At 40.3% G+C, this 22190-nt stretch overlaps 1 protein-coding gene across 2 annotated transcripts in view; it reads right to left on the reverse strand.

Moving 5' to 3' along the window:
• Window positions 1-22190, reverse strand: part of odad2 (outer dynein arm docking complex subunit 2) — a 384917-nt gene that overhangs the window by 79607 nt on the left and 283120 nt on the right. For both annotated transcript variants that reach the window (XM_043690488.2, XM_043690489.2), the window contains exon 17: window positions 20379-20493. In XM_043690488.2, coding sequence (XP_043546423.2) covers window positions 20379-20493 — 115 coding nt within the window. The remainder of the gene's footprint in view (window positions 1-20378; window positions 20494-22190) is intronic.

Consider the following 22190-nt stretch of genomic DNA (forward strand, 5'->3'; position numbering starts at 1 on the left):
CAGAGAATCTTCGAATAAATTCATTCTCGAACTGATAACACCTCTTCCTTACTAACCTCGATCCTTTCTAGTCTAATATCTCGTATCTCATTCTCCTCCTCAACAATATTCTCCTTTTCCTGAGTGAAAACTGATGAGAAATATTCGTTTAGCACCTCTCCAATCTCCACAGGGTCCACACACAACTTCCCACTTCTGTCTTTGACTGGCCCTATTCCTACCCTAGTCATCCTTTTATTCCTCACACACCTATAGAAAGCTTTAGGGTTCTCCTTTATTCTACCTGCTAAAGATTGCTCATGTCCTCTCTTTGCTCTTCTTAACTCTCTCTTTAAATCCTTCATAGCTAATCTGTAACTCTCCATTGCCTCATCTGAACCATCTCGTCTCATCATCACATAAGCCTCCTTCTTCCGCTTACAAGAGATGAAATTTCTGTAGTAAACCACGGTTCCCTTACATTATGACTTCTTCCCTGCCTATTAGGGACATACCCATCAAGGACAGGCAATATCTGTTTCTTAAACCAGCTCCACATTTCGATTGTCCCCATTCCCTGCATTTTGCTACCCCATTCTACGCATCCTAATTCTTGCCTCATCGCATTATAATTACCCTTGCCCCATCGATAACTCTTGACCTGTGGCATGTATCTATCCCTTTCCATTGCTAAACCAAACATAACTGAATTATGGTCACTCTCTCCAAAGTGCTCACCTACCACTAAATCAAACACCTGGCCTGGTTCATTCCCAAGCACCAGATCTAGTGTGGCCTCCCCTCTTGTTCGCACTTCAAATTACTGTGTCAGGAAATCCTCTTGCACACATTGGACAAAAACTGATCCATCTGACATACTAGAGTTATAGCATTTCCAGTCAATGTTGGGGAAGTTAAGGTCCCCCATAATGACCCCCTGTTCCTTTCACGCCTACCCAGAATCGTGTTGCCGATCCTCTCCTCCACATCCCTGGAACTCTGCAGAGGCCTATAAAAAACTCCCAGCAGTGTGACCTCTCCTCTCCTGTTTCTAATTTCAGCCCATACCACCTCAGTAGACAAGTCTTCGTCAAAATTTCTTTCAGCCACCATTATTCTGTCCTTGACTAACAAAGCCATACCTACCCCCCTTTTACAGCTTGCCTGTCCTTAATGAAAGATCTAAACCTGGAACGTGCAACATCCATTCCTGACCCTGCTCTATCCATGTCTCCGAAATGGCCACAACTTCGAAGTCCCAGTTACCCATCCATGCTGCAAGCTCACGTACCTTATTTCAGATTCTTCTAGCGTTGAAATAGACACATTTCAAACCAGCTTGCTGACTGCCAGCACATTCCTGTGACTGTGAAATCCTGTCCATGTCCCCCCTACTCTCATCCTCCTGTGCACTAGAGCTACATCTCAGCTGAGCTAATTTATTCCTGATGAAGGGCTTTTGCCCGAAACGTCGATTTTCGTGATCCTCAGATGCTGCCTGAACTGCTGTGCTTTTCCAGCACCACTCTAATCTGGACACTGAGCTAGTTAAACCCAACTGAATAGCACCAGTAAATTTCCCACCCAGGATATTAGTACCCCTCTGGTTCAAGTGAAGACCGTCCTGTTTGTAGAGGTCCCACCTTCCCCAGAATGAGCCCCAATTATTCATAAACCTGAAACCTTTCCTCCTGCGCCATCCCTGCAGCCATATGTTTAGCTGATATTTCTTGTAAAGGGATCAAGTGTTACAGGAAGAAGGCAGAAGAATGGGGTTGAGAAACATATCAGTCATGACCAAATAGCAGAGCAGACTCGATGGGCAGAACGGCTGAATTTTGTTCCTATACCTTATTGTTTTATACACATCACACCTTTCACTTATGGATCACTTCACCCTCTCCAAGAAGGTATTCCCATCTTGCCTTCCACAACTTACTGCAAAAGGAACACTTTACAATTTCTATTCACCCCCTTCATGGGAATTACAAAGTGAAGACCCAGCACACCTCTTCCTGTCAGAGCCATTTCTCTAGTATCTTGCTCTCCCGCCTCCTGTTGCTGTAATGTTGAAGGTCACTCTCGTCCCACATCTCCAATTCAGGGGAGGCAATGACCTCATGATATCATCACGAGAATATTAATCCAGAGATACAGGTAATGTTCTGGGGACCTGGGTTCAAATCCTGCCATGGAGTTTGAATTCAATAATAATCTGGAATGAAGTGTCTAATGATGAACATGAAGCTAATGACCATTGTCAGGGGAAAACTCATCTGGTTCATTAATCTTCTTTAGGGAAGGAAATCTGACATTTGGTCTGCATGTCAGTCCAGCAATGTAGCTGACTCTGCCTTCTGGGTGACCAGACAATAGGTTTTGGTCTGTCCAGTGATGCCCACTTGCCATGAATTAATTTAAAAAATGCTTTTGTCCATATTTGGACCAAACTGAACTGAGGTCCTGTTGGGTTTAACAAGCCTAAAATAGCTTCAATGAGAAAGTTAGCCGTTAGATTGATAGTTCTAATGATGACTGCTATCACTGGGAGTGGATTAATATGATGATAATTGACTAAATCAACATTTTCCCCTGTGTATATAAAAAGTGCTAATTCTCTGGTAAATCTGGGAGTAATGCTTGACCTCTTGGTAGAAATTTCTGGGCTGCTAGCAGTGACCACCACAAGTTCGTTTGAACTTGTTGTGGTTCTGTTCGCCGAGCTGGGAATTTGTGTTGCAGATGTTTCGTCCTCTGTCTAGGTGACATCCTCAGTACTTGGGAGCCTCCTGTGAGGCGCTTCTATGATGTTTCCTCCGGCATTTATAGTGGTTTGTCTCTGCCGCTTCCGGTTGTCAGTTCCAGTGGTCGGTATATTGGGTCCAGGTCGATGTTCTTATTGATTGAATCTGTGGATGAGTGCCATGCCTCTAGGAATTCCCTGTCTGTTCTCTGTTTGACTTGTCCTATAATAGTAGTGTTGTCCCAGTCGAACTCATGTTGCTTGTCATCTGCATGTGTGGCTACTAAGGATAGCTGGTCGTGTCGTTTCGTGGCTAGTTGGTGTTCATGGATGCGGATCGTTAGCTGTCTTCCTGTTTGTCCTATGTAGTGTTTTGTGCAGTCCTTGCATGGGATTTTGTACACTACATTGGTTTTGCTCATGCTGTGTATCGGGTCCTTTGTTCTGGGAGGTCACATATTTCAGCAATGCTTCTTTTGAACCACTCCTGGTAATGATGATGCTTGACACAATAGTCTTGACACAGTAGTCTAGTTCAGCTAATTTTATTTGATCCTACTATTCTATAATTGAGTCAGATATGTAAAGATTTTCCAAATTGATTGTGAACTGCGCTTGGAATTTCTCTCTTCAGGCTGAGCTACTTTAGGGCTGAGAAATTGCCAACATTTGTGGAATTTTTTAAAATCTTAAACAAAAGCCAATACGTCTGCAAGCACACAGCAAGTCAGCCAGCATCAGCAGAAATGACTGTTCTGAAAAAGCTGTACGTCTGAAATATCATCAACAAAAACAACCGGTACTTATATTAAGGCTTAAATAACATAAAATGTCCCTAGCTTCAGAATAGCATTATCAAATAGACACTGAGTCACATCAGAGATATTAGAAAAGATAAACAAAAGCTTGATCAAAAAGGTGTCCTGTTACAAGCATCTCAAATGAGAAAAGGTGCAGAGACTGGGTAGAGAATTCCAATAATTAGGACTTGGGCATCTTGAAGGAAATGATGCAGTGATTAAAATTGGGAATGCTAAAGAGATCAGAATTGTGTTGTGAATATCTTGTACATATTTCAAATGTTTTAGAATAAAACTTCAGAAGGGAATTAATTCAGTTCAGTTGGCTGGATAGTTGGTTTGCAAAGCAGTGTGTTGCCAACAGGTGTGGGTTCAATTTCGATCACCAGCTGAGGTTAGTATGAAGGGCTATCCTTCTCAACCTCTCCCCTCGCCTGAGGCATGATGGCACTTTAGTTAACTCACAACCAGTCATATCTTCTTCAATGAGAGAGCAACCCTATGGTCTGTTAAGAATAGCAACTTAAGCTTTAGAAATATAACTTTTCAGTTGTAGGTTCAAAAGTTCAGGACTTGAGAGAGGTAATAGAAGATATTGAGTTTGGTTTCTTAGCTAAAGATCTGGAGACATTCTGTCTGCAATGCATGCAAGGAGTCCAATTCAGAGATAATTTGTTTTGAGAGATAGCATTGAAGTTTAAAGGCATTCAGTAGACCCTAAAAAGTTGTAAAATCCATTTGTGTCATTGGTTCAAAAAATAAGTTGCAGATGCTTCTCTGAGAGAATACTAACTTAAAGCTCAGTTTTAGAATAGCACAGAGCAGGCTACATCTTCATGGAAATGGGTGGAGCTAAATAGATTACTCTGCTTTCAATTTCTTGGTGTTTACTGGGACAGTTAGTTGCAGTTTGGATCTGATATGGTTTGCAGTTGACTGAGAGAAGATAGCCAATGTAAATGAAATTCAGATAGACCTACACTGAAAGAGAAGTAAAATTGTGTGGTTTTATCTCAGTTTGAATTTTGTGAAAAAACAAAACCTAGAAGATTATCTAGTTGAGAGCCAGTGAGAGAATCTATGGACCACATAATCTCTTATTGCAACAGAAAAAAATCAGCTAAATTAGTTTGGAAGCATTGAAAAGCAAACAAGAAGCTGAGACATCCTCTTTCAAGAGATAATAAAGGAAAGCTATACCTCTGAGGATAACTTAAACTGAAGACAATTCTCCAAAAGATGGCGGCATACTTATGGGTAGCATCTACAGAAGTCATTAACTTTCAGATTAATGCATCTTAGAGTCATAGAGATGTACAGCATGGAAACAGACCCTTCGGTTCAACCCGTCCATGCTGACCAGACATCCCAACCCAATCTAGTCCCACCTGCCAGCACCCGGCCCATATTCCTCCAAACCCTTCCTATTCATATGCCCATCCAAATGCCTTTTAAATGTTGCAAGTGTACCAGCCTCCACCACTTCCTCTGGCAACTTATTCAATACACGTACCACCCTCTGCGTGAAAAAGTTGCCCCTTAGGTCCCTTTTATATCTTTCCCTTCTCACCCTAAACCTATGCCCTCTAATTCTGGATTCACCCAACCCAGGGAAAAGACTTCGTCTATTTACTCCATCCATGCCCCTCATGATTTTATAAACCTCTATTAGGTCATCCCTCAGCCTCTGGCACTCCAGGGAAAACAGCCCCATCCAATTCAGCCTCTCCCTATAGCTCAAATCCTCCAAGCCTAGCAACGTCTTTGGAAATCTTTTCTGAACTCTTTCAAGTTTTGCAACATCCTTCTGATAGGAAGGAGACCAGAATTGCGTGCAATGTTTCAAAAATGGCCTAACCAACATCCTGTACAGCTGCAACATGACCTCTGACCAATACAGAAAAGCATATAAAACATCTTCTTCACTATCCTACCTACCTGCGACTCTACTTTCAAGGATCTATGAACCTGCACTCCAAAGTCTCTTTGTTCAGCAACACTCCCGAGGACCTTATCATTAAGTGTATAGGTCCTGCTATGATTTAAGCTTCTCCCTCTCAAACTACAGGGTGAATTCTATCATATTATAGTCACTGCCCCCTCAGGTTTCCTTCACCCTAATTCCTAATCAAGCCTGCCTCATTACACATCATACAAAACTGGAATTTTCTGTTCCTTAGTGGGCTCTACCACAAGCTGCTCCAAAAATCCATCTCAAAGACATTCCACAAATTCTACTTGTTGAGATCCACCACCAACCTGATTTTCCCCGTCTACCTGCAAGTGGGAGTACTCCATGACTATTTTAATAGGACATTTCTAACATATCTTTTCTATCTCCTGATTTATTTTCTGCCACACATCCTGACTACCACTCAGAGGCCTATACAAAATTCCCATCAGGATCTTTATTCCTTTGCGGCTCCTAAACTCTACCCATACAAATTCTACACCTTACACCTCTATATCACTCCTTGTTATCAATTTAATTTTATTTCTATGAACAAGGCAATTCTGTCCCTTCTACCCATTTGCCTGTCCTTTTTTAGCATGCATATCCTTGAACATTTAGTTCCCCTTGCAGTCCCATTTATATGATACCCATAAAATCATTGCTGCTAATTTCAATCAATTCATTGCTACAAACTCATTTACTGTTTTGTAACCTGCATACATTTAACTGCAACACCCACAGTCCTGCGTTGACTGTCCCCTTCTCATAGGTGTCCCCTCATCTGCTGTGCCTGAAGTTAGATTCATGACCCTTTCCACACTCTCTGTTCTCCTGCTTGTTTTGGAAACTTTAATAACCTCTGTAGAGCCATCCCCCCATCCATAACATTTTCCATAATTTTCCATGCAACTGAACCAATCCTCTCACTATTTAGTTTATACCCTATCCACAGCCCTGGCGATGCGGTTCACAAGGAGTCTGCTCCTAGCATGATTCAGGTGGAGCCCATCCCATTGGAACAGTTCCCTCCTTACCCAATATTAGTGCCAACGTCCCATGAATTTGAATTTGTTTCTTCCACATCAATCTTTGAGCCATGCACTTACCTCTAATCTTGTTGAGCCTGTGCAAATTTGCTCATGGCTCAGGTAGTAAACCAGCAATTATTACTGGCTCAGCTTTTAACTTAGCCCCTAGATGCTCATGCTCCCTCAGCAGAACCTCTATACTCTTCTTTGCTCTATCATTGATACGTATATCATGGATCTCGATAGCTGGATCTTGCCCCAAGCTCCTCTGCTGCCCAGATGAGATGTACTGAACCCGGGCACCAGGCGAGCAACACAATTTTTGGGTCTCTCGAATTCTACCACAGAGAACATGATCTATTCCTCTGACTACACTATCACCAATTACAACAACATTTCTCTTTTCTCCTCACGCTTGAATGGCTCCCTATATCATGTTGCTATCGTCACTTTGCTCATCCTCCGTGGGCGGCACGGTGGCACAGTGGTTAGCACTGCTGCCTCGCAGCGCCAGAGACCCGGGTTCAATTCCCGCCTCAGGCGACTGACTGTGTGGAGTTTGCACATTCTCTCCATGTCTGCGTGGGTTTCCTCCGGGTGCTCCGGTTTCCTCCCACAGTCCAAAGATGTGCAGGTCAGGTGAATTGGCCATGCTAAATTGTCCGTAGTGTTAGGTAAGGGGTAAATGTAGGGGTATGGGTGGTTTGCGCTTCGGCGGGTCGGTGTGGACTTGTTGGGCCGAAGGGCCTGTTTCCACACTGTAAAGTAAACTAATGTAAAGTAATCTAATGTAAAAAAAAGGCCCCACTCTCATCCATACAGGGAGCAAGAATTTCAAATCTGTTAGACAAACTCAGGAGCTCAAGTTCCTTCAGTATGGAGGACCTTTTGGATCCCTCTATCTGTCTCACTCATAGTCACACTGACCACTGACTGATTTCAAGGTAATTAATCTTAGGACTGTGACTGCCTCCTAAAACGCAGCATCAAGATAACTCTCCCCTTCCCTGCTGTGTTGCATTATTCAAAGCTCAGATTCTAGCTCACCAACTCTGAGCTGGAGTTCCTTGAGCAACCAACACTTGCTATAGATATGGTCACTATGAACTACAATGGGGTCCACCAGCTCCCAAATCATGTTGTTACAACACACTGACTGGCCTAGCACTCTATTTTTATTTCTTAGTTCTTAATTTGATTTTAAAAAATCATACTGGTGTTTTAATTCGTAGTGTGTAAATATTTCCTCTATTTACCATCAATCTGAAAGTAACCTATGATAGTCACATTAGTAGCTATCACTAACCAAAAATGTTCTGGTTTCCTGTGATGTCATTCTTGTGCTGGGCCCCTGATCGTTGTCTTCAATATATCTTGTTAAAAAAAGCTTACAAAATATGAGCCAAAAAAGTAAGCAAAAAGCACTTCTTCCCCTCTAAACCAACTTCCCATGCTACCTCCAAATTTCCTGAACTACATAGTAGTTCAGGCTGTGTCTCACTCCAGATGTAATCTCTCCCTCCTGACTTGCTGATCGTGCTCTCCTTCCACATTTGGCAATGTGCCAAAGACTCATCACTTTACAGCTTTTGCACTCAAATGATGATTCTCATGATCTCTTCTTGAGTGTCCCAAAGATTTTGACTTGAAGGGGCAAAGTTTGAGACCTATAATTGCCGTGGTGCCATCAGTAGACACTGAGACAGTAAGTTTAGTACTTACAGGCACCCTTCGTCAGTGCAGATACATATATATTACTGAATCTTTCCATGAACATGGATAGGGTAATACTGATTAATGAACACCATACTAGCGAGCAGGGGAAGGGGAGAAAGACAAAGACAGATTTAAACTGTTCCCCTCAGAGCATGGAGGAGAAAAACAGCCATTCTCAGCTTGGTGCAGATACAGGGCCTCTCAAAATACAGGAAATGAGGACCTACTTGAACACACAGGAGTAAAATGTTCCTAAATGTCAGAATCCTGATGGTAGTGAGCAGTCATAGAAAAAAATGAAGACATGTAGTCAGCCCATGTGTGGTGCCATGGCTCAGAGCTTTGAATGCATGAGGTTCTCCATTGACAAAATGGCCAACCTCATGAACAACTATATGTGGAAGCACTCAGGAACTATGAACAGAATGTTTGTCATGCTCTATAACTTGAGCAGATCAGTGATAGTGATTAAGTAGATGCTACACTATCACCAATTACAACCAATTACACCACAGTTTGTGATCCTGTCTAGCCAATGAGGCTAGATGGAATGTGTGATGGAATGCTACCAAAGGGCTGAGGCAGTTATTATGGAGGATGAGAGTGCCAACTCTCAGGGGGCATGATGACCATCACCATCACCATCACCATCAATCTTCTTGACTGCTCTAACTGAGCAACCATCCGTGCAGCAAGTATCCGTGACTCAGGCTGTCCCTGTGTTATATTGGTGTGATAGTCCCTGCTGGTGTCCCCATTGATACGCCTGTAACAACAGCATCTCAACTGCAAGCAGATTCATGTAAGCTTGTTCCCTCCTACTCATTTAAGATTTCAAGGGGAATAGTGTTTTGAAGTGGCTGAAAATGGTCGCTAATGAATCAGAAAGAATCCCAGAAATGGAAACTGAGATGTCAAGGAAGGAAAGGGAGGAGCTGGATCAAGTGAAGGTGAGAGTAAGGTAGAAATTAGAAATGACAATGTTTCTACTTCTAAATGAGAAGGAAGCAGCACCAATGATGTTATCGATAAAATGGAGAAAGTGTTGTGGGTAAGGTCTGGAGTAGGAATGGAACAAGGAGTGTTCCACATACCTTACAAAGATACAGGCATAACTGGGGCCCATGTGGGTATTTATGTCCAAACCTTTGATCTAAAGTAAGTGAGAAGAGGTAAAGGAGAAGTTGTTTAAAGTGAGGATAATCTCAACCAGATGGAGGAGAGTGGTGGTGGATTGAAATGGTTCAGGTTTTCTTTCCAGGAAGAAGCAGACACCCAAGACCATTCTGATGGATGATGGACATGTAAAGGGACTGCATGTTCCATGGTGACGAGGAGGTGGCTCGTGCCCGCGAACTGGAAATTTTGAAACTGACATAAGGAATCAAAGGATCATACGTGGTTAGGGAGTGGACAAGGGGAGAAAAAATTGTATCAAGAAAGGAAGAAATAATTTGCAAGGGGCAGAAATGGGCAAAAACCATGGATCTGCCTGGTCAGTCCTGCTTGTGAATTTTAGGAAAGGGGCAGAAGCAGGCTCGCTAAAACAAGAGTCATGGTTTTGGAGGTAGTATATTAGCATGGAAAAAGGATTGACTAATCAATATAAATAATCATTAAGTGTGAGTTTGATTTATTGTTGTCACGTGTACAGATTTACAGTGAACAGTGTTGTTCTGTGTGCTATATAAGCAGATTGTACCATACTAACTGCATCAGGGTAGCAGAACAGAATACAAAATATGATGTTACAGCTGCAGAGAAGCTGCAGAGAGGGAGATCGACATTAACATGTGAGAAGCCCATTCAAAAGTTTGCTAACAGCGGGGAAGAAACTTCTTGAATCTGTTCATATGTGTATTCAAACTTTTATATCTTCTGCCCATTGGAAGAAGGTGGGAGAGAGTGAAGCCAGGATGGGAGGGATTTTTGATTACGTTGGTTGATTCCTGAAGCAGCAAGAAGTATAGATGAAGTCAACAGATGGACTGTTGCGTGATGGTCTGGGCTGTGTTCATGACTCTCTGTAGTTTCTTGTGGTCTCGGGAAGAGCAGTTGCCACACCATGCTATGATGCACCCAGACAGGATGCTTTCTATGGTGCACCAATAAAAATAGGAAAGAGTTCCTGTGGACAGGACAAATGTCCTTAGCCTTGAGGAAGTAGAGATGTTGTTGTATTTCTTTGAACATTGCATTCATGTAGGTGGACCAGGACAGATTGTTGGTGATCATCACTCCCAAAAACCTAATGCTCTTCATCCTCTCCACCTCAGCACCATTGATGCTGACAGGGGCTTTCCCTCCACGCCACTTCCTGAAGTCAATGATCAGCTCTTCTGTTTTGTTGATGGGAGATTGCTATCTTTACACCATACTGTTAAACACTCAATCTCTTGCCTGTATTATGTCTTATCAATATTTGACATCCAACTTAAAATGGTGGTGTCATCAGCAAACGCATAAATGAATTGGGGCAAAATTTGACCACACAGCTGTTAGTGTATAAGGAGTATACACTTTGGCATAATGATTAGAGGAGCTGAATGTTAGTTAAATGAATGAAGACTCCTTAAATCAGAGGGATTTGGGAGTCCTCATGCATGAATCATAAGAAAGTAGAACCAAGTTTGATGGGTAATAGGGAAGACAAGGAGAATGTTGTCCTTTATTTCAGAGAGAAAGCAGAATCAATATATGTAGGTCTTGCTATAGTTATTGTTATGGTTAGACTACCCCTTCCAGTGTCTTCTCCCTCCTGTTATTTCTTACCTCCATCCATATGGACAAATCATACATGTAGCATAGCAGAAAATCTAATTTACAGTATTTGGTTGCATTTCTAGAAAGCCACAAGAAAAATGCTAAAGTGAAACCATTTATAAATAACCAATTATATAAATAACTACTGCAAAAAGAAATATCAGATTTCTCTAATATAGACAGATCAATGATAGGTTCGATATTTTCCAATTCTTGTCCACCACAAGTTATGCAAAGAACATGTATTGCAAATGTAAATCATTTTTCCAGTCATTTTCAAATAATGCCAAACTTGATCAACTTTAATTTGGGTCTCATCTTCTCTGCAGAAATATATTTTTGGATTGACATGAAGGATGTATCTGTGGATGAAGCTTTTTAAAAATTTGCATCACCATCTTGCTAATTGCAGTTCGTTACAACCGAAATATCAGCCCATATTTTTTGATGGCCAGACAGTCAAAGATATGAGTTGTATGTTGGGACCCTGCAAAATCCTTGAATTAGCAAACAGATATATTTTGGAGTATAGTGTTCAAGGAGGAAATTTCATGGGAAATTGAAGATTCCAATGGGTAATTCTCCTGACTCTGCAAACCTCCAAACATATCCATCCACGTGTGAAAATTCAAAAGTTCCATTGCAGCCAAGTTACTCGCTACCAAGGAAATGCTAGGCTATTAAAACCTAGTCCAACTCTTGGCTAACTATTAAACTGAACCTCCAATTTGCCACACACACACCCATACCATTTACACCTTCCAGATTGATATCCTATCCCTGCCTCCGAACCTGACATCCTTAGGACCTGACACCTCTATTTCCCCTCACAATCCAACAGTCCTGCTGCCACACCCAACATGTATCCCTTACTCCTCCTTGGAGCCAATACTCCTTTTCCTGCCAAATTTGAAAATCCCTTCCCCTGCTGCGAGACCTGGCACCACCCACCACCAAACAATTCCTTCCAGAATTACAGAGCTCTTTCTTAACATAAAAAATAGCAGTGCAATGGTGATCTGACTTTGGTTGTTATTTCTCCATGGCCATTTTTCTATGTGTTTCTTCCTTGAGAACTATATTCTGAAATATATTCCTTTAATTTGATTTACTACTGTCACATGTACCTAGGTACAATGAAAGGTTTTGTTTTGCGTGCAATACTGACATATCACATCATACAAAGTGCATCAGGATATTATAACAGAGCAAGGAATACAATGTTAGGACTATAGAGAAGGTTCACCAAGGACAAGATCACATTGAATTTGAAATTTGAGAGGTCCATTCAGAAATCTAATAACAGCGAGGAAGAAACTGTTCTTGAATCTGTTGGCATGTGTATTTAAGATTTTATATCTTCTGTCCAGTGGAAGAGGTTGAAAGAGATTATAACTATGATGGGAGGGATCTTTGATTGTGTTGGCTGCCTCCCAGAGGAGATGAGAAGTATAGATGAATACAATGTGATACCCAGATTATGACCCTGAGCCCAATCAAGAATTTGCTTCCTTTGAGGTGGCTGTGTACATGTTGGAGCAGAGTACAGTTGAATGCCGTGGCGATGCACCCTCTGAGATTCAGTATCATTATCTTCACAGCTGGTGCTCAAAGTGGAGATGGATCTGGTGGTGGAACTGGGAATAGATCAGCTAATAATTATGTACGCTTGCTTCTCTCAATAATATTTCAGGTATTAGTCTTGAATGTCCTTTTATCAACAGTAGACTGGAGAAATCCTCAGTGGATTGCTTTGAGACTCAAGTCCCTCCATTCATTTCACTTGGTCCTGGTCTCCCTGGCAAGTTTGGTGGACCCCTTCTCTCAATTGGTGAGGATTTGTATGTCAGGTGCCCCTCCACTGGTCATGTTTTGCTCCTTTCAATTATGTAGTTTTCTCCAGCTGACAAACAGAAGGTTTGAACACCATACCAAGGAGTGCACAAATATTTTCTGAGCATGCATGCCTGTGACAGCTCCTGAGCCATCCAAAGTAAGTGCTTCACAAACACATTGTCCTGCAATTGCAGCAATAACATCAAGTAGTTGTTCCTTTTACACATGAGCCTCTTATCTAACAATTCTCTGCCCGATGTACATTTGAGTGTCACTTCACAGTGACGATATCGTGCTACTATTCTTGCAGAGTACTCATTCATCCTTTTCCTGCAGTGACCCAGTTTCCCATGAGGTTCTGAAGTCAGTGGTGTGAAAGAAGGACCTGAAGCTTTGCATGCAATACATGACCCAGAGGGTAGTCAATGGTTTGCCAGAAACTAATGCTCCTCTGGCTCCTGGATCTTCAACTCCATGAAGTAACAGCAGGGAGTTGACATCTTACACATCTCTATTGCATGATTCCCATACTCTTCGCCCTTGTGTAGCTAATTGGCTGACCACTGCTCGATCTGTGTGGCCAGCCATCTGCTCTTGAGTGAAAGTGTTGCTCACTTCTGGACCCATTACCAACAACTTCACCATGTTAATAGGGTAAGGATAGGGTAGGATAAGGATGAAGTATCACAAAAGGTTAAGAAAACTTGGTCTTAACATAAAAGTTGGCTTAAATAACTTTGAAACACATTTAATTTAGCTTTTGCAACTAGTTTTATATTATGTTTATATTGTGGTAGCAGTGCTAATTTTCAGGAGATTCCATGCTGATATTCAATGCATTTTGCCACTCAAATTACTTATTCAAATAATTGATATGATGAAGTAAATGCAGCTTTGATTTGTTGTAATTAAATTGACATCCCATAGATTCTCTAATTTAGTGCATCACTTAAAATATTTTTCATTGGATTTCCTAGATTGTAGACTCATAGTTTCCCAAATTTGACTTTAAAACTGTTTTAAATAAATAACCTGAAATTTCCTTCAGAATTATGCAAGACCTCCATTCTTTCCTTCAGTACGCAGGATAAGTTGGTCAGGCCCTGTTGCTTTTCTATCTAAGCCAGCAACTCATTTGAGATTACACAGTAAACTTCCCAAGGAGCCAACTTGTTCTGCAGTTCTATAAAGTTCACGAGAAAAAAAACTCTTGGCACCCAATCTAATTCTAACTTGCATAACCTATAACCATGAATAGAGGACTATGAGGGAACATTTTTTCTCATATAGCACGATACCTCAGAAGAAGAAGAACTTTTCATAACATTTGTTACAAATACATTGGAGAAGGTGGTGCTGGAGATCAGAGTCAAGAGCGTGGTGCTGGAAAAGCACAACAGCAGCATCCAAGGAGCAGGGGAGAGATGTTGCATTTATAGTTTGAAGAAATTTCTCCATTTGGAAAGAAATGAAACAGATGAGAAATCGACAAATATTCATATAAGATGCCCCTGCATTCACCAAATTATTGTTATTCATGGGGGACCTGTGGGGGTTCCTATAGATTGGAGAAACTCCCATGGATAGCACATAAACATGAACAGTACCATAACTGGAAACCCAATCTACTGTGAAGCACCACGTGATCCATTGGGACCTGTCAATTTGGAAACTAAAGTCACGTCAAATTCAGTTTGAGTAATCTCAAAGCAGTGCCCTCAATTTGACTGAGGGCATTTACAGATATATGAAAAAAGAATTGTCTAAATTGAGGTGGGAAAATAGACTGAAGGGAAGATCAGTAGATGGAAAATGGTAGACTATTAAGCAGATGTTTCATAAAACTCAGAAAAAAACATTATTCTGATCGTAAAGAACTTTATAAGCAAGATGAACTTCCTTTGGTTAATCAAGCCAGTCAGTAAGAGTATCCACACAAAAACTAAGGCGTACAAAATGGTGAAAATGTGTGGTAGCCCAAAAGATTGTGATTTAGTTAGGAACTTGCAATGGTTGATTTAAAAAGCTACCATATATACTCATGTAAAAGTCAAATTTTTAAGACTATTTTTAAAGGTTCAATTTATAGGGTCGACTAATACATGGGCATTAGTTTTGAGGGGCTGAAGTTCATGCTGCAGTTCAAAATACCATATTATTAGCAGAAATCGATTTGTTCGCACAACTAATCCTAGGTAAAAAAGAAAAACCCAATGAATTACAGTAAAAGTAATTACCGAATAAGAACAAGAGAAACAAGAATTATTTACTGGTAGTAAATGTTATTTATACATTCCAGTACGAAAATTTAACATGTCAAAGATTCATTGAAATCATTTAACATTTGTTAAATTCTGAATGTGTAAGCATCTTGAACTTTCCCGCCAAATTCTTCCATTTCCCTCCCATTTAGTCTCATATGTTATGAACCTCAGCAATATTAACAAATTTGTCAAAGAATTAAACATATATGGAGCTAATATAGCTCACTTTTATTCAGACGTAATGGCACAATTAAAATGATTAACTTTTTAACTAGTGAACAAAGTGCGATAAGTACCAATAGACATAGTACTGGTCTGAATGAATGAATGATTTTAAGCATGTTGTAGTAAACCAAGTGGGCTAAGTAGAATTATGAATGAATGGATGAATGAATGAATGAACAGAGAAGCAATGTATGAAACAAAGAGCAATGAGTAGAGTTACTGGTATGAATGAATGACTGCGATTTTGTTTAAGTGGATTAATAGGAAAATGAGAACTGGGTTAGTAAATTTGCAGATGACTCTAAGATCGGTAGAGTTGTGGTGAGTGATGAAGAATGCTGTAGATTACAGAGAGACATAGAGAAGCTGCAGAGCTGGGCTGAGAGGTGGAAAATGGAGTTTAATGTAGAGAAGTGTGAGTGGTTCACTTTGGAAGGAGTAACAGGAATGCACAGTACTGGGCTAATGGTAAGATTCTTGGTAGTGTGGATGAGCAGAGAGATCTCAGTGTCCAGGTACATAGATCCTTGAAAGTTGCCACCAAGTTGATAGGGTTGTTAAGAAGGCATACGCTGTGTTAGCTTTTATAGGTAGAGGGATTGAGTTTCTGAACCATGAGATCATGTTGCTGCTGTAAAAAACTCTGGTGTGGCCACATTTGGAGCATGTGTACAGTTCTGGTCACCGCATTATAGGAAATATCTGGAAGCTTTGGAAAGGGTTCAGAGGAGAGTTACTAGGATATTGCCTGGTAATGGATGGAAGGTCTTATGAGAAAAGGCCGAAGGACTTGAGGCTGTTTTTGCGAAGAAAGTTGAGAGGTGACTTAATTGAGACATATAAGATAATCTGAGGGTTAGATAGGGTGGACAGTGAGAGCCTTGTTACTCAGATGGCAATGGCTAGCATGAGGGGGCATAGCTTTAAATTGAGGGGAGGTAGATATAGGTCAGATATCAGAGGTAGTTTCTTTACTCAGAGAGTAGTAGGGGCGTGGAATGGACTGCTTGCAACAGTAGTAGAATCGCCAGTTTTAAGGGCATTTAAATGGTCATTGGATAGGCATATGGGCGAGAATGGAATAGTGTAGGTTAGATGGGCTTCAGATTGGTTCCATAGGTTGGCACAACATCAGGGCTAAAGAGCCTGTATTATGCTGTAATGTTCTATGCAGTTTCCTTTGTAAGAGGTTTATAATGTTATATAGTAGGGTTGACTTTTACATGAGATATATGGAAAATATAAGATTTTTTGGCCAAAAATAAGGGGTTGACTTTTACATGAGATCAACTTTTACATGAGTACATCGGGTAATAGAGTGAGAAAATTGATTTATGATAGTAAATTGGCAAGAAATATAAAAACAGCAAAAAGTCCCTATGGGTAAATAAAAAATAGTGCAGCTAATGTATACATGGGACCCTTGGAGGGTGTAGCTGGGAAATTAATAATGTAAAACAGGGAAACGGCAGATAAAACAGCATTTTGTATTAGCTTTCATGGTTGAGGGCACAATAAACATCCTAAAGACAACAGACAAGCACGGTGCTAATGGGAAGTTAGATCTTGTAACAGTTTCTATCATGAGGATGAAGTATTCACAAACTAACAGGAGAAAAGGCATGCAAGTCACTAGGAGGTGATGGCCAACACCCAAATTTAAAAGAAGTGGCAGGGGAGGTAGTGAAAGCATTTGTTGACATAATCCAGAGCTTATTGTGTTCTGGATCGTAAAACTATTTAAATTGCATCCCTGTTCAAGAAGGAGGGAGATGTTCAACAGATTTCCCAAAGTTCTTTGAGAACATAACAAGTAGAGTTGACAAAAAGGTACCAGTCAATATAATGTATTTGGATTTTCATAAGGCATTTGATAAGATGCCACATAAATGGTTGTTGTACATGATAGGAGCTTACAGTAATGGGGTAATGCATTAGCATGGAGTCAGAATTGGCCAACACATAGAAAACAGAAAGTCAGAATGAACAGTCTTTTTCAGGTTGGACAGATATAACTAGTGGAATGCCACAAGGATCAATTCCAGGGTTTCTTTGGATGCTGCCTGACCTGCTGCGCTTTTCCAGCAACACATTTTCAGCTCTCAATTCTTTACTGTATATATAATTGACTTGGAGAAAGGGGTAGAGCGTAATATATTTAAATTTGCCAGTAAAATGAAATTAAGTGGGAGGGTATGTTATTATAAGGGCATAAAGAACCTGTAGGAGCGGCCAAATACTAGGCAGTTGAAGTTTAACATAGGTAAGTGTAAGGTCATACACTTTAGTAGGAAAAAAAAATCAAAAAGCAGGCTACTATTTAAATGGAGACAGACTCCAAAAAAGACTCCAAAAAGTGCAGTGGAGAGGAACCTGGGTATTCACGTGCATGAAACACTAGCAGGGAATCAAGAAACAATTAAGAAGGTAAATGGAATTTTGGCGGTTATTGCTACAAGATTGGAGTTTAATAACAGGGATGGTTTTGGTTGCAATTGTACAGGGTATTGGTATGACTGCACCTGAGTAAAGTGTACACTTTTAGCCCCCATTTTTAAGAAAGAATATGCTGGTAATGGAGGCAGTTCAAAAGTGACCCAAGTAGGCTGATTCTGGGGATAAAGGATCTGACCTCTCAAGAACAGATAAACAGATTTTGCCTTTAATCATTAGATTGATTTGCCAGGTTACATGTTGTGAAGATATTTCCACAAGTGTGGAAACCTAAAACTAGGGGACATCATTAAATAATAAAGGGACGATTGTTTAAAAATGCGATGCAAAGGAATTTCTTCTTTCAAGGGGCAGTGAAATTCTAGAATTCACTGCTTCTGAAAGTTGTATATGCTAGATCATTGAAAATATTTAAGAGTAGTTGAATAGATTTTTGAAATACTGAACAACCTCGATTATCTGAACATCAATTATCTAAATTTCGGATTATCCGAACTAGATCTCAAGGTCACAATATGGCTTCCTTTGTTTACGATCAGATCAGTTATCTGAGCATTCAGTTATCTGAACAAAATACTCCCCGCCCATCCCATTCAGATAATTGAGGTTGTTTTGTATTGGGGCGTTCAGGGCTATGAAGAACTGGCAAGAAAAGAGGTGTAAGTGCTGCTGAAGGTTTGCTATGATCTTATTGAATGGCAGTGTAGGCTTGAAGGCCTGGATGGTCTACTCCTGCTCCTATTTCTTCTGTTGTTATGATTACATCTACAAAGAACTGTATCAGCAAGTGTATGTGTTTAATGACATCTGTCCTTGTACATCAGAACATGAAACCAATAGCTATGTCAACATGGAGAAAGTGAGGACTGCAGATGCTGGAGAGTCAGTCAAAAAGTGTGGCACTAGAAAAGCACAACAGATCAGGCAGCATCCAAGGAACAGGAGAGTCAACGCTTCAGGCATAAGCCCTTCATCATTCCTGAATGTTGACTCTTCTGCTCCTTGGATGCTGCCTGACCTGCTGTGTTTTTCTAGTGCCACACTTTTCAGCCATGTCAACATCTCAATCCTTATCCTTTTCACCTTTAAGAATTAAGGCTTATTGGCCAAAATTTGTTTTTCTCCAATGTGTTTCCCAGTCAGGAGAAACTCATTTTGTTTTTCTTTTATTTTGTGTCTGTCTGAATGTTTCTGTTTTTTAAGTTGTTTACAAAGGTAAACAAGAGGAACTTAGAAAGATATCGTCATCTTACAAACTGCATGCATTAACTTGTATTATATGGAATAAGTTTTGTCTTATAGTTATGTAATAATTTGTGTTTATTTAAGAAAACTGGCTAATACATTTTGTCATGACTCACTGGAGTAACACACTGAAAATAAAGACCTCCTATTCCTGGAGACATCACAACATTTTTTTGATTTTAAAATAAGAAAATAATAAACCAATTTATAATTATATTTAAAGTCTTAGTTATAAATTGCTAATAACTCTAAATTAAATCTCTAATCCCCATAAAAACACACCACCAGACTGACAAACAGATGGAGTAAAACAGGTCATGGATGAGGGAAAGCTGGATGGCAGTTTAGTGGTTTCTATTCATGGGTTGCTGAGATGATCCTTGTCATTCTTGTGCTGGTCAGTCCATTATTCTTCAGTTGTCTTTCTCTGGATGTTTCCACAGGTTTAGAAGAGATATAAGGTTGCTGGTTCACTGATAAAAGGTCCCTGAATTAGCAGTTAAAAGTCACAGTGCACAACTGGTGAAGGAAAGATTAACTGATTTTCTTCAGGTTGAAATGGGGTTTAACTGCAAAGAACAGAAAGAGCTCCAGTGATACTGGAGATCAAAACACCTTCCAATCTGCATCCAGACCCAACCTGCATAGTTACCTGAGGACAAATCACATGGTCGTGGGCAGATACCTTTTGACATTAATAATTGGCCATTGCTCCATAGTCGAGATTATGGTACTGGAAAAGCACAGCAGGTCAGGCATCAGCCGAGGATCAGGAGAATCGATGTTTCGAGCATAAACCCTTCATCAGGAATCCATAGACCAATCAACTTCTTGTTGCCACTCAACTATGCCTATACCCAAAACCCTTCTGCTCCAATTTATGTGCAACCACATTAATTACTTTTTGTTCAAACAGTTGTTTACACAAAGCTTAGTGACAGATTACTTTTTTTTAAAACATGCAATTTTCCTTTAAAAACATGGCCATATTGGGAACTGGGCAAAACAATTCAATTTCTGTTGTGATTCATAGAGTCGTGGGACTAGAGAGAAACAGTGCACTTCTCCATCCTTGGTCATGACAAATGTTATTTCACATCAATATATCTTATCTATCCCTGTCATAAACTGGAATTTGAAACACATTGCTGGGAATTTACAACTTTGACAGTCTACATGTATAATGTGATCATTTCACTATTGCTATTTTATGTCACAGCTTAAGTGCAATGTTCATCCTACTACTTAATTTAGAAGTCTTAGTAATTTTCAATGATCTGATTTGTTTAATTTTATAGTGGTATTAACTTTTCTTGTGACGTTTTATGGAAAAATTTGCCTTGAAACATTTATAATCAGCAATAAACTCACCTTGGCATTTTCAATACAAGGACAGAGCGCCCAAGCTGCACTTGCTTGAATATCTGGATTTGGCTTTTTGAGTAAAGACCACAACAATCGAACACCATCTAGAGATTCAATTATCCTGTTGGAACAATAAAAAGTTTATTTTTACATTGTTTTCATTTTATTTGATTTATCGTCGTCACATGTACCTAAGTAAATGAAAAGTTTAGTTTTGTGTGTAATACAGGCAAAGTACAGTACATAACATACAAGGATACACAGATCATACGGTAATTATACAGAATGAGGCATGCAAAGTTATGGCTGCACAGGAGGTATACAAAGCATTAGATTTGAAATTTGAGAGGTTAATTCAGCTGTCTAATAATAAGCTATTCTTGAACCTGTTAGTATTTGTGTTTAAGCTTTTTATCTTCTGCCTGATGGAAGAGATTGGAAGGGGTTATAACCAGGATGGGAGGGGTCTTCGATAATGTTGGCTGCCTTTCCATGGCAAAGAGAAGTGTGGATAGAGTCAACGAATGAGAGGTTGGCCTGCGTGATGGTCTGGGCTGTGTTCACAACTTTCTGTTGTTTCTTATGGACCTGGGCAGAGCAGTTGCCGTAGCAAGCCATGTTACATCCAGACAGAATGCTTTCTATGGTGCTTTATAATCAGGTGGGTTCAATAATGGGTTGACAGTTTTCAATCAGGTTCTCCTGGAATGAAAATTAAAATTAATTCCTTGTCATCAATTGTTATGAGAATACGAGAATATCCATATGACAGGCACTGTAATACAAAATGTGAACACATTTGGACTGCTTTTGATCTTTGTTTTTGCCTTTTACACTGGTGGCATTTGTGTGCTAATTAATGTATGTGACAGTATTTACATTTCTTTTAGGTCCTGATTTCTGCAAAATCTTAAATTCTATAGAACCAAGAGCATGCAACGTGATGAAACCACTGACATGTTCTCACATGGGTTGTTTCCTCAGAGGTGACCTAAATTGAATATGTGAAGCTTGGGGAGAGGTAATGGCTTAGTAGTATTATCACAAGACTATGAATCCAAAAACTCAGCTAATGTTCTTGGGACTTGGGTTCAAATCCCACTTTAAATTCAATTCACTTTAATTTAAATTCAATTAATGGAAAAAAAATGGAATTAAGATGATGACCATGAAACCATTGTCCTTTGTCAATTGTCAGAAAAATCCATCTGGTCCACTCATACCCTTCAAGGAAGGAAATCTGCCATTATCACCTTGTCTAGCCTACATGTGACTTCAGACCCACAGCAATGTGGTTGACTCTCAATTGCCCCCTCTGAAATGGCCAAGCAAGCCATTCAGTTGTATCAATTGCAACAAAATCCCAAAGGAATGGAACTGGACAGACCACCTAGAATTGACTTAGACATCTGAATATACAACAGCAGAAGCAGCCCTGTTGACCCTGCAAAGTCCTCCTTACTAACATTTGTGGGGGGAGAGGGGGCTAGTGCCAAAATTGAGAGAGCTGTGTCATGGACCAGTCATGCAACAGCCTGATATAGTCATACTCATCAAATCATACATGACAGACAATATCCCAGACACCATCATCCCCATCCCTGGACATGTCCTGCCCCACTGACAATACAGATCCAGCAGAGCTGGTGCCACAGTGGTATCCAGTTAGGAGGGAGCTGCCCTAGGAGTTCTCAACATTAACTACTGACCCCATGATGACTCATGGCTTCACATTGGCAAGGAAACCTCGTGCTGATTACCATGCACTGTCCTCCCTCGGCTGATGAATCAGTATGCCTCCATGTTGAAAACACTTGG

Source organism: Chiloscyllium plagiosum, unplaced genomic scaffold, assembly GCF_037043375.1.
Source record: "Chiloscyllium plagiosum isolate Xiang-an unplaced genomic scaffold, Cpla_swu_hap1 HiC_scaffold_5, whole genome shotgun sequence".
Classification (NCBI taxonomy): Eukaryota; Metazoa; Chordata; class Chondrichthyes; order Orectolobiformes; family Hemiscylliidae; genus Chiloscyllium; species Chiloscyllium plagiosum.